This window comes from Apostichopus japonicus, chromosome 15, assembly GCF_037975245.1.
Source record: "Apostichopus japonicus isolate 1M-3 chromosome 15, ASM3797524v1, whole genome shotgun sequence".
In the NCBI taxonomy this organism is placed as follows: domain Eukaryota; kingdom Metazoa; phylum Echinodermata; class Holothuroidea; order Aspidochirotida; family Stichopodidae; genus Apostichopus; species Apostichopus japonicus.
In genome coordinates, this window is record NC_092575.1 from 3,279,248 (window position 1) to 3,292,115 (window position 12,868).

Below are 12,868 nucleotides of genomic sequence, written 5' to 3' on the forward strand. Positions count from 1 at the left end.
TGTTTGATAAATTTCTACAAGAACCCATTGTTGTTTTGTTATAAGAAAATATAAAAACTTTCTTTTGCTCACATATATACTTGAAATCTGTCGAACTTTTTTTAAATTTTTTTTTTTTTTCTTTTTAATTTAAACTTTTGATGAAAATTTCTTATTGACAATAAATTTTTCAATAACCTTTATTAAAAAGAAGCCTTTTTCGTGTTTCTTTTATGTAGGACATTCTCATGATGTGTTGGGCATACTACAAAGAATCACGGCCATCTTTCTCGAATATTAAAAGGACACTGCTAAGGTTACCTAGGAAACGACCAGGCCTTCATCGGAGCCCTTCGCACCCGTTGCACCTGTCCAGATCTGCCGAGTCAATTATATGACACCAGTGAAAATTGTAGCCAAATTTAACGGACAACGTTTTGTAGCTATTACACCAGAGCCTGGAAGAGAGCTGGTCCCTCCTCCATTTTGATTGGCTCAAAAATGTTTTAATATGCAAATTAGCTATTACTAAATGAGTTTCATTTTTTATTTTGCAGATTTTTTTTTTTTTTTAATTATATATATATTGTGGATTGACTTTTTCTTAGCCAGATCTATTTTAATGTGATGTGTATTATATTTATAAGTATTTTACAAAAAGCGGAAAATTTGTTATGGACAGAGATGCATTATTATTATTATTATGAATATTATTACTATTATCGTCGTCGTCGTTGTCAGGATGTTTGTGTCAGTTTGTCCAAAAATGTTTCAAAATCCCCCTCTCCACTCCCTTTCCCAATTTCCAAGTATTTATCGAGGTGTCTTATTCACTGTAGTATATGAAGTGGAGATTTCATATAGAGGGCACTCATCACTTTCACAACTTTTCTATCCCCCTTTTATTTATTGTACAGTGGCAAAAAAGTGAGAAAATCGCAACGGCCATCAGTATTATCTTGAAATATGCTAGGAAGTCACTCTTGTTCAGATTTCAGCAAAAGTGTTCACATTTCCTCCACATAGCATATTTCCCCACCTCTCTCTCTCAGGAGCTGAATAATCTGATTTTGCTCCCGCCGAAACTAATAGAAAACGAACGAACAACACCAGAAAGTAGTTTTGAAAAAACAACTGAACTCTTTTCTGGACGCTAAAATTTGAGGGCCATTGAAAAAGATGAAAGTTTTTAAAGCAGGGGCGGTTGTCTTTCCTATCCATCCATGTTTCCGTGTTTGCACCAGACCCGACAAAGTTTAAAACTTTGAGTCATGTTTGTTGTTCGGTATTATGTCTGTGAATATCTGAACCGTTTCAGCCAAGCAGCTCTGCTGATATATCAGAGAACAATTTGGAGAATCGAAACCAAAAGGGACGATATTACCCTCGAGAACTTTCAGCACTTTTTGTCCTTTAGGGATGACGATTTTATCGACAATGTCTCACTTCTCATCAGATTCGTGAAAAGGACGTAAATTGGAACCGTGTTCACTATAAACGTCTGTGTCTTTTAACTTTTTTCCTCCAAACCAGTTGCAAATTAAGCCTAAAAGCCTTTTTCCGGAGTTCATCACATTTTGCAACTTACAACCCTATATATGCAAAACAGGCTAGGCTAGGCACCTCAGTGTGGAAGGTTTAGGGTTTGTGAGTTAAAGGACATCGGAGTTGCTCTCAACTATGCTAGAAATTCAGTTAACGATCACCCATTACCAGCTTTCAACAAGAATTTTACTGCCACTTTTCTTTGAATGTAGTCAGTATCCACAATGAGATATCTAATCGTCTTCTTCAACACTCTTTAAATGTCAATGAGAAAGTAGAGAAAAATCAGAACACCAAGGTTTTTTGGCCTTTTGGCTAGGCTTGTGTGTAGTATCTGTTCCCTGTCTAGGGGAATCGTGATACACACCCGACGATGATCACACAGTTAAACAATCTCGATGCAAGGGGACTGGTGTCTAGAACAGATCAGTCGTTCGGTTTTTGTGGCCCAGCTTCTCTCTCGGGTGACTTTTCTCATAAAGTATCAGAACCCTCGAAGAAAAGTACTTCTGAAAACTTTCTTGCAAATATTTTAGAATGCTAAAAAATTATAACGTGCTATAATTTGGGGCCTTTTAATGAGACACTTTTTTGAAAATAGATGATATAGATGGTGAAATCTGACACATTCGATATTGATTGTTAAAACGGATTTGATAAATCATGAAACATTTATTTCGGGAAAAATGGTTGGTTTTGCCTCCGTAGTTTGTGGTGTTTAACCCTGTGTTGACATTGTTATGATTGTGTGGTATATTCAAATATACCCCTATGCAATACTAAAATAAGCAAGTTCACAAGAGTAGGGTATGGACACACATTGGAAGACATTTCTAAGCTGTATGGTTCTCCCCTATGTAATTATTAAATTGTGTTGGACTATTGGTAGGCATGTATCAACACCGCTGGAAGCAGTACACTGTTAGTATGTTTATCCTATATGCAATATTACGTATACATTAAAAATGATTTCACGATGCGGAACTATTGAGAGTCGACGTTAAGATGTTAATGTAACAGACACCATTGTTTATGGAGAATATTTTTTGAAGATTAATAATTATGATGGATAACTAGGTAAGTTCACCCAATACAATATCACATAATTAAATATAATAAATTAGTAAGGTAATGATATCAAAGTGTGGGGTAATTGCAGATTAGGAAGTTTAGGAAGCAGAGTGTAATGGAAGTTTTAGTTAGTGGTTTAAATACGTAAAGGGTTGGTGGTGGTGTTTAAATCTGAAAAAAAAGAATGTAATAAAAATGTAATAAATGTAATAAATGGGTTCTGTGGTACTGGAGGACCAGTTACAAGTGCTACTTCGCTGATAGTAAATATGCTCTATGCAAAAACCACATCAAAAACGAAGGAACATTATTGGAATTTGTCAACAGATTCCAGAGTTTAGCAGACCTCTGAGAGGAGGAAGTAAACTTCACCCTATGCAATGTCATACCATAAAACAAAGAAGACATTGGTTAAGGACTTGCTTAATATAGGATCTGTTGCTAGGCAACAACCTCTGAAACGACTGTCATGACTTCTGTGTAGGGATCGTATGGAGAGCAGAAAGGGAGTCTAAGCTTGGACATTCCAGATTGCTGTAGGGTAATGTGAGGGATTGTATTTAAAGGTCATTAGAGTCACCTCAAAATATGCTAGATAGACACAGAATGGCCACTGAAAGTAAATCTTCAAACAATCGTTTGTTAATGTTCCTTACATTATCAATCGTTTTTTCTCCAATCACAGGCACTGAATATTGTCTAATCAAAACACACATATCAATGTCTGGGAAAGGTTTCAAAGGGTGACATCCACATGGAAAAGTTACTCTTGAAATCTCACTTGTTTTATCACCCTCAAATTGGAGATAATATACATGATGATCTTAAATATATATATATATTATATAATATAATTATATATACAATCGAGTGGCATATTATGATGACAGGTAGAGGAAATAGCTTTATATTACCACAAAGAGATGAAACACGTTTTAAAACGGATCCTCTTACACGATGAGCGCCCTCTGTCTCTTTGGTTCTCTCGCATTTCACTGCCTTGAGTTCGAGTTCCAAAATTTTCATACATTTGATTTGGGGGAAAAAAAAATTCTTATAGACTTTATTACGCTCAATACTATATAGTACTACAAGTGTATCTCTTTAAAATTTTTTTTGAATTATTACTATTATTAATTATTATTTGAATCATATGAAACAAATTGTGTAAATAAAATAAAGTGTTGAATAGAAAAAAAAATTAACAGGATTTTTTACAGGCAACTACATGTACTTATAGATGAAGGGCTGTTATTTGAAGAAGATAACTTTAAGAAAAAAGGAAGAAAAAATTAAACAACATTTTTTGTGGACTGAAAGTTTTATGTAGTTTTCATCTGTGCAATGGCAAAGAAATATAGGGGAATAAAAGACAGTGTTGTTTTTTGTATTTATATGTCCTAAAAAAAAAAGGGGTTTGAGTAAAAGGCAAAAAAAAAAGAAAAGAACATTTCTAAAAAATAGGAGAGTTACATATCATTCCATCTTTCAGAGATTTTAATTTTTCATGGCATATTTTAAATGATAAATGTATCAGAATCCATGCAAAGAATATAAGATGCTTACCTCACCACCTGTTGATTAAAATCTGTGGTCGAATGCGGACGACACAACCCAAAAATAAAACAAGGGCATCGAAAAATGATTTTTAAGCTTGTCTTGTCTTTCTAGGTTTTTTTAGTTTTTGTAAACTTTTTTTTCAATAAAATAATTTTCACATTTTTGTCATCTTCTAATCTATTCACTTAATACTTGGACCCGACTGAAACGGTGTGGGCAAATTCTCATTTCAAAATGACGCTTCTTTCTGCGAACGTGAAAATCTGCCATATCGTGAACTTGCTTTGAGACGAAAATCGAAAAAGGAAAATATCGAAAAAGGAAAAAAATGATATAAAAAAAAATTTCAGTGATTGAATGCCCCTTTCATAACTTATTGCATTATTACTGTCATAAGCAAAAGTAGGAAAATGTAAAACTGACCCTAGCAGAAGGTCTTGCATAGCAATCTGGCAACCATCTTGTATGGCAACGCGATACACCTCCGTTTCTTGTTTTGTATTGTGCATAGTTTTGATACAATGGGAGTAGCTATTAATAGCGGCGCAAAGCTCTCGCATTTGCGATTTCTCTTCCGGTAAAGGGAACCTCAATCTTCCTCTTCGTTGATCGCGAAGGGTCTAAGGTAAACGAACAGATGTTCAAATTTATGTCGTTTTAATTTGCTGGATCTCATCAGTATATGTAAACGCTTCCCAGAAAGAATAGATCTTCAGCCTTGTAATTTGACCTCCAGAGTTATTGAAAAAATTGAAATATTACTTTTAAACTCAATGGACCAAATATAATAATGGCAAGACGACCTCTTTAAAGTATTTTTTTTCCGCCCCAAGTTCTAAACCACTCGTGGTTGTTGTCGAGATTGCTGGTCCATTTCTTCGCCGACCCTTTGAACTCACATTACCTGTCATCTCTAAATAAGCAAGGCAAGTCTCTCTCTCAAAGGATGTTACAAATATTTCCCTCTCAGAGTTTCCCAGGGTCGCTGATTTTTCCAAATTTGTAAACCATTTTGTGGGTGTCGTCGAAATGAGGGTTAGTTTCGTTGCGTACCCTCTGTATCCAAGCTTTCATCTTCGGGTGGTCTTTGGTAAAGTCGGGGTCTACCCCGGCTGTCTGCATTACCTAAAACACAAGCAAAGAGAATGACAGAGAGAACAAATGATACAACAAAGGTCAGAGGTCAAATTGGTTTCTTCACCCTTCAAAATATAAGTATTATCTGTTACTTTATATTATCCACTGTACGATTCCACAAAATCGCTCATCACAGCAGACAAGTCTACCTAAGTTTAAAATTCAGTCTCGGATCCCTAGCTACCCCTTATTCTGACAAAAAATTGCAATAGGAAACAAAGAGAAACAACATTAACACACAAATAACAAACAAGTCAGTCGTATGTGGATGAACTTTTAACGCTTCTGTAACCTGCTAACACCAGATAATTTAATAAGTCTCTATTCATTCCCTGTCAATGTCTGATGGCATCTGGAGAAATTGACAATAACTCTAAGATGAGAATCCACCAGATTTTGCACAAATAATGGAAAGCTCACCTCGCAAGTTCCTAGCAGATCAGCAATGGTGATTTGGTCTCCTCCGATGTACGGCTGATCTTTAAGGAAATAATCTTCCACTGCGGTGAAAGCTTTCATGACGTTCTTCCACTGACGCTGCAATGACTCTTCGTTGGCTGGTACACCAGTTTGTAGCGGTATTATGCCCTGTTAACGGCAAATATAATATACACTAATGATTTTTACATGCAGCTCATCTGTCATGGCCCAGACTTGAAAAACCAAACAAGCCAATCAACAGGCTGATGGACTCCAAACTTGGCGTGTACATACAACACACACTGAGTTCTCGGCTGCTATTGTTTTGGCTGGGATCAAAGTTCATGGTGGATTGACTCCATACTAGGTGGGTACTCAAGAAGGTGACCAAAACCCTCTTCCTGGACTTCCTCCCCCCCTCCCCACACATTCTGTGTAAGGCTTGATTAATTAAAAAACATTAAGAAAATATCATAATGAGGATGTAACTTACCTTTTCAACAAAATAAGGAGTAACATGAGCCCTGAGCTGTGTCTCATGCCACGACATGTACTCCTGTATCCGAGCCTTCGTTTGGTCATCGCCCGGGTTCCAATGTCCAGGGCAGCCATATTTAGACGTGAGGTATCCGAGAATTGCTGAACTACATAAACAGAAAAAGTATTCAGACTTGGTTTACATTGACCTCCAGTCAAATTACTGCACCATTTGTATTTCCCTCTCATAATCTTTGCATCTATATCAGAAAATTTGTTGATTTGGCTTGATGCAAGTGAAGTATGAAATAAACAACAATATCTATATAAACAACAATATACACAATACGCATCTCATAAACTGATGCAAAGTTGAGCAGATAAATGATAGTTTACAGTCCAAAACAGCCAAAATGTCTTCAAAATTATAGTGAAATATCGTGTAAACAGATTGCAGGAGAAAGAAAACATGTAGTGTTGGCTCCTCCCTGGCTTCTGCTCAAAAAAAAAAAAACTTTTAATATTCTTTGCATAACAATTATTTTACGGTTATCAAATATTTCTGGACTCATATCAGAGCGACAAAGTTTAAAGATTTGTTAATTTAGGTCTAAATTCCCAGGAAGCATACATCACTAGGACTGAAAATAGCCGGTTACGTGTCCGGTTACATGCCCTGTAATCAAGTCTCTTATCATGACTGCAAAATCACGTTACAGTACAAAGAGTATATGTAAGTTAACTTAGTTTAGTTTAATTAATGCCAAACGACAGCAAATGAATCAATTTCTGAGTATTTCCGTTGCTATGCTATTTAGCAACAACCTTAATTTCAATAGTCATTGTTTTATATGAACACCATTATTTTACACTTGACCCTTGCACAACATCCCCCCCACCCCCCAATCCCCTTTGCACACGCCACTGAATTTCAGTTTGAGCCCTGAAACTTTAACGGCCAGTTGCAAAGCCTAAAATTGGTAAATTTATCGACGTTACACAATTAAAATGTCACACACAAACCTTTCAGTCAATGAAAAATCTCCATCTTGGATTGCTGGTACTCTTTGGAAAGGGTTGACTTTGGTAAACTCTGGTGATTTCTGTTCAACTGAACGGAGAAGCAAAAGTCAGAAATGTTACAATAAAATATGTTCTTCCATTACTAAAGTATTATAAGAATATTTGGTGACTGAGAAATATTACCTTTACTGCTCAGAAAATATTATCTTAACTTCTTTATCTCAGGACTAAAGAGCGGCTGAAAACCTCATGAAGTAAATTCAGTTCAAATCGTATCACTCGAAATTCATCGTACCATACCACTTGCAAAACTCCATGTGGAAAACAGGATTAAAGTTGTCTTGATCAAGGAAAGTTTTGCTTCCTCTCGAGTAAATGAACTTTCCACACTTTCACTGCTTTTCACTAGGTACTTATGGTAATTTAAGGCATTTTATGCCCAACTAATTTAGGCTTACTGCTGTTTCATAAGCCTAGCAATTTGGAATATTCCCCCCTATGACCAGCACAAGTTTGTAGATATCCTTAGAAATTATGTGACGGCATGCTGGCGCGGTTAGCCTAGTGTCAGCTGCACGATCCAAAGTTTCAAATCCTTACCAGTAACCAGATCCTCTTGACCTAGCCTATTCAAAATTGTTGCTTTCTAAACTGTGCTGTTCAGTAGAGTCTTCGGTGGATTTGCTAAATTTCTGGTTTGCGAATTTGGATCAATAGTTTGGGTCTGTTCCTTCATAATAGCTGCAGGGCAACAATAGCGAAACCATCGACGGATGGGTTCATTAAGAGACAGTCCTGGGAATGTCTGCGGAAGACGGAATGGTCTGTGACGAATGCACACCAGCTATAGGCCTAGTAATATTTTAGTAACACTCTCAAGAGTTATTTGAGAAGAAAAGACTTGCTCTAAGTTGGTGTTCATCAACGATCATCACACATGGATAGGGTTTCAAATGAGCTTCTGTTGGCTGACTAATCCTTGGGAAATACCAAACAATTCTAGGCCATAAGTTAGACTAAGTAGCCTAAGTTAGGTCTTAGTAAGTTACTAGTACTAGGTCTACTAGCACTATGCACCTCACAGCATGCATCGATGCAGTACTGTACACCTTCGTAAATGATCTGTGGGGTTATAGCAACCTGAGCGAAATATGACCAAATAGTCTTATACCAAAGAAATGGAATGGTAGAATGACATCAGGCTAGTCGCCAATGTTGACAATATGGACATAACAAAACCAATGACTGTGGTTTTCCTGCTCATTGTTAATGCTGAAGTAACTTTCACATCTTGGTACTTTCCACAACTTTAGCGAACCAATCTGTCCATTCTGGCATTGAAACCTTCCTCAAGGGACTTTTGCTGCCTGTTCCAGAGGGGATCCTAGAATTTACGATGTCAAATAATTCATCAACGATACAGCTGAATTCTGTTTTTCCTTCACTACCAGCAAGTGTGGACAACTTAAAGTCATCCCTCAAGAAGTCAATAGCATCTTCAACAACAACTTAGAGTTTGTGCTACCAAGCTGATGTTCATCTTGTGTCTCAGCCACTGCATGTGCTTAGCTGTCAATTTATTTGCCAGAAATAATGTGTCTTTCTCTTGTATGTAGCTACACAAGCACCTTATAAATGAGCTTCCATTCCACTGATTTCATTTCTCCATTTCCACCTAAAAATTGCACGATTTTCATGTCAGGCAAGTGTGTGTTTCTCATTAGCTTTAGCATGTGGCAAGCATTCAAAGATAATTGTAAACAACTTTGTCCGGAAGATTAGGGTGTGGAAAATAAGCTTGCCAACCAGGGAATGTTAGCTTTGCACCAAGAATGTTGAGTGTAGACTGGTTGGCGTAGCAACCATCAAAAGTCACTGCACGAAACATTCATTCCGTTGTCTGTAAGAAGCTCAATGGAAGACTTTACAAGCACAGTGGATTGTTAGCTCAGTGGTTAATGCTGGTGCCTTTCAATTATAAGGTCCCCTGTTCGAGTCACTCCCAGATTAATGTATGTCGTCCAGTTACAGAGTTGTTGATAATTAACAATTCATAATCATGGACGTTAAATATGAATGTAAGAGACTGACTTCGGTCAGCTTGCGGCTTTGATAAGCCACATGAGGCTTCTTCGCGAGTTCCTGCTTGCAGGAGGATCTAATATACATACATACAAGCTGTGCCTGATTTTGAGCAGAGAGTTTGTTTACAAAGAAACATCCAGTCACATCTTTCCAACTTTGCTTAACACCTACGGCCATAAAAACAAGACATTCGGTTGCCATCTGGATCTGCAACAACACCACCATAGTTCACAAATCCCTCAAACTGCTGCTTAACGTGGTTCCATTCTGTCTGTTTCCTAATAGACATAGCATCTACTACTAGAGAACAATCTGTCATGGTCACATCTTTCTCAGTTTCCTTCTGTAAATGAAGAAGCACCTCCTTCAAAAAACCCAGGTTTGCAGTCAACAGAAGGATCGCCACTGTCATAGGGAAGATGGATTTGGGAGGCTAGATGCACCTTTCTTCTAGAAAGTAGAAGTAGAGCGTTAATACAAACTGCTTAAGCGCGATCAGAATAACTAAATGCATGTCGGTGCTTTATTGCAGTTAGCGATCTCATTTTTTACTGTAGGGCATGTCCCACTAAAATATTCCTCAGGCCATGTATGAACATCGTGATAAAAGCTAATATAGATCTGTCTTTCAGCTCTTGCAGTAGCCTCTTCATTGTTTTAATTAACCGAAGTGACTTGATGCGTTTCTACAGAATTAAATTTTCAGACCGAAGATCTTCTATAGTCATTTGGTGTTTTCTTTGCAAAGAACATGGTGAGAACGACTTGTGATGTACCTCGTCCAGTTTCTTTGATTGCTCTTTTCTTTGGTGGGGGTGGGGGTGGGGCTTAAGACAGTTGGCACAGCACCTTTAATAAGTTTGACATCTTATCCACTTCCATTAGACTCTTCTGAGAAGTGTGCACTACATAAAAAACTGTTTATGGTTGGTTTCCAATCTTTTCTTTCCACTTGGTGAAGCCATTTTGCTGGGAGAGCTTTATCATTGAATGGAAACCTTCAGATAAAAAGAAATCAATATAAGGCTAAAGGAAAAATGTTGATGGCTAGAGTGCAAAATTTGCTGCAAGTCTTTATATGATTTCTGCCCTTTCTCACCAGAAATTGTTGAGCTCTGCTCTTTGCTTGGGTATGTATAAGAATTGGGCCTACCTACTTGCAAGTATACTAGCTATTAAGTACAGCTACATGCCATCATTGACAATTTTTCCAGAGATAGTGTACGTTTGTGTTCTCTTGATCGAAATGAACAGTAGATAAGAAATAGGCAGAGCAACTGTCTTTACCTTTTTTTCTTGGACAGGTCACCAATACTAAGATTAACTACATAATAAAATGTATTGAGGTATTGATATTGAAATCCTACTCAAATCAGCAACTGCTAAAGGGCAGTATTTACACACTTCTGAAAAAAAGCTAAGCGGCCCTAGTAACAGAAGCGTAAGAGACCAAGAAATACGAAACACCGTCTGGGCCTATTACTCTGCCGAAATTAAGCTTTGAAGTTTGAACCTGCATTTTCGTCATGAGCATCACCATGAAAGTTATGTGTGAAATTGAATGACGCGCTCACGGTTGTAACGATTGGTGCAGCCAAAAGCGGAGTAGGAAATAACCATTTTGGTGCATTGAAAGGTTTTTTCAGTTGTTCACCTCCATTGGATTTGTTACGCACCGTTTCCGGACAAGACTTTTTGCCGAACAGCACATGACGTCATCAATACTTCCATCAGCTTCACTAATTGTTTAATGACGTCATTATGTATGTATTTTAGATCCTCCTGCAAGCAGGAACTTGTGAAGAAGCCATTATTGGCTTAGCAAGGCCGCAAGCTGACTGAAGTCAGTCTCATAGATTCGTATTTAACGTCCATGATTATGAATTGTCAATTGTCAACAACTCTGTAACTAGACGACATACATTTATCTTGGACTTGGAGTGACTTGAACTCAGGACCTAGTTACAGTATGAAGGCACCGGCGTTAACCACTGAGCTAACACTCTGTTAAATATCCCTTTATTTTTTAGTTCTATGCCTAAGAGTAATACAGAAGCAATGCTCAATTGATTTCTCTACTTCTGTTTACTTGTACTACACTCACATTTGCACTTGCCTTTGCCGTCGGTAGAGTAACGTTAGTCATTACTAACAAGTAACATAGACCTAAGTTAGACCAGGCCCTAACGAACTAGCCTAACTTTAGTTCTTCAAATTTAACTTACGTTTTCGCATAGCGATTGGGCATGGTGTAAAATTCAAGTTGTTCACTCGACACATTATAAGGACAGCTCTCGAAGGCTGAGATAAAATGTCAAAATAAACTTTCAAAGACATGATTGACGCTCTGGGTTACTGCAGGAGCCACAAAGTTTGACACGGCTAACATAGACTAGCCAATATTACTTTGACATGCATAGTGTGTATCCTATGTACGTACGTACACACGTTCCAACATTTTTACACTGGGATGACGTAATCGGATACCCTGGATGATTATTCGCAAGTCTTGGGGTAGGCCTATTAATATGATGCTACCGTCAGAAATTTCATGCTAGTAAATTTATTGTCTAAATATCCAGCTACCAAAACAGGTCTGTAGCTAGACTTCAATGGATCATGGCGGTACTGCTCAAAGTTATTTAACTTTTGTTTTCTTTGGGAGGGGGACAAATATTGGCGGAGGGGCAGGAAGCTTGCTCATAGCTATACCACTTTTGTCAAAGAAGGTTAACTTGGATATTTAGAGCATGTGGGAGTAGGGTTTGAGGGAATCCAATGACTGCAGATGGCTCCTAATAAGCGTGAAATAATCTCCAAAAGTATTCATTTCTCATAATCCTTACCATCTCTTGATAATTCTCAACTTCCTTAGAGTAAATTTCTGGGGCAGAAATTCTAAAAGAGGACTTTTGGAAACTTTCACTGGCTTTAGAGGCAATGCTGATGAAATTTTCAAATGCCAATCAAAAGACAAATACGTTCAAATACCCATAAACAAGAGACAAATGAGGACACAGTGAAACCAAAACAACAACAAATTATATAGGCATAATTTATTAATTTATTGCTTCCTTAAAAAAGTTGCGAAAAAGAGACTACGATTTTTGCAATTCTTAGTTCTTCTTAACATATTAAAGCCTCGTTATGCATCACATTATGAATTACATTATGAATTATCCCGGCGATCTCTGTTCTTGATGGTCTATAAGCAATTTTGTTTGCTACTATTGTGCTTGTCGTAAACGATATTTTTTTATTCGAATTTTTCATTCTCTCAATATCTGCGAACGCGCAAAATTTTGGCAAAGAGTACATATTGTCATGATCGTGCGATTAAGATCTGAAAAAGGATATGAATTACAATGGTGGGCTTTCACGGATAAACAGAAATATAGTAAAAGTTGTAACATAGGCAAGGAGAGGTTACACATTTCGAATAGAGATAAACCAAATATAAAAGAGTCACATTAAGAACAGAAACATGATGGTCGACTTAACAAGTCGACTTATGATGAAACAACAACAACAACAAAAATTATTAAAATTGATACAATCAAAATGAAAGAGA

The 12,868-nt window shown here is 37.2% G+C and overlaps 2 protein-coding genes across 5 annotated transcripts in view; one reads left to right on the forward strand and one right to left on the reverse strand.

Annotated features, from left to right (window-relative positions):
• LOC139981059 (kinase suppressor of Ras 2-like) overlaps positions 1 to 4,240 on the forward strand; it is a 63,425-nt gene extending 59,185 nt beyond the window's left edge. For all 4 annotated transcript variants that reach the window (XM_071993201.1, XM_071993202.1, XM_071993200.1 and 1 more), the window contains one exon: positions 219 to 4,240. In XM_071993201.1, coding sequence (XP_071849302.1) covers positions 219 to 377 — 159 coding nt within the window. In that variant the 3' untranslated portion in view covers positions 378 to 4,240. The remainder of the gene's footprint in view (positions 1 to 218) is intronic.
• On the reverse strand, positions 4,075 to 11,725 carry LOC139981062 (glutathione S-transferase theta-3-like). The gene is made up of 5 exons (XM_071993207.1): positions 11,523 to 11,725; positions 7,213 to 7,300; positions 6,206 to 6,356; positions 5,713 to 5,880; positions 4,075 to 5,280 (listed from the first exon to the last, which is right to left on the reverse strand). Exons 1-5 carry the CDS (start codon positions 11,632 to 11,634, stop codon positions 5,122 to 5,124), a joined length of 678 nt encoding a protein of 225 aa, XP_071849308.1. The 5' UTR covers positions 11,635 to 11,725; the 3' UTR covers positions 4,075 to 5,121.
• Between the last annotated feature and the right edge of the window lie 1,143 nt (positions 11,726 to 12,868).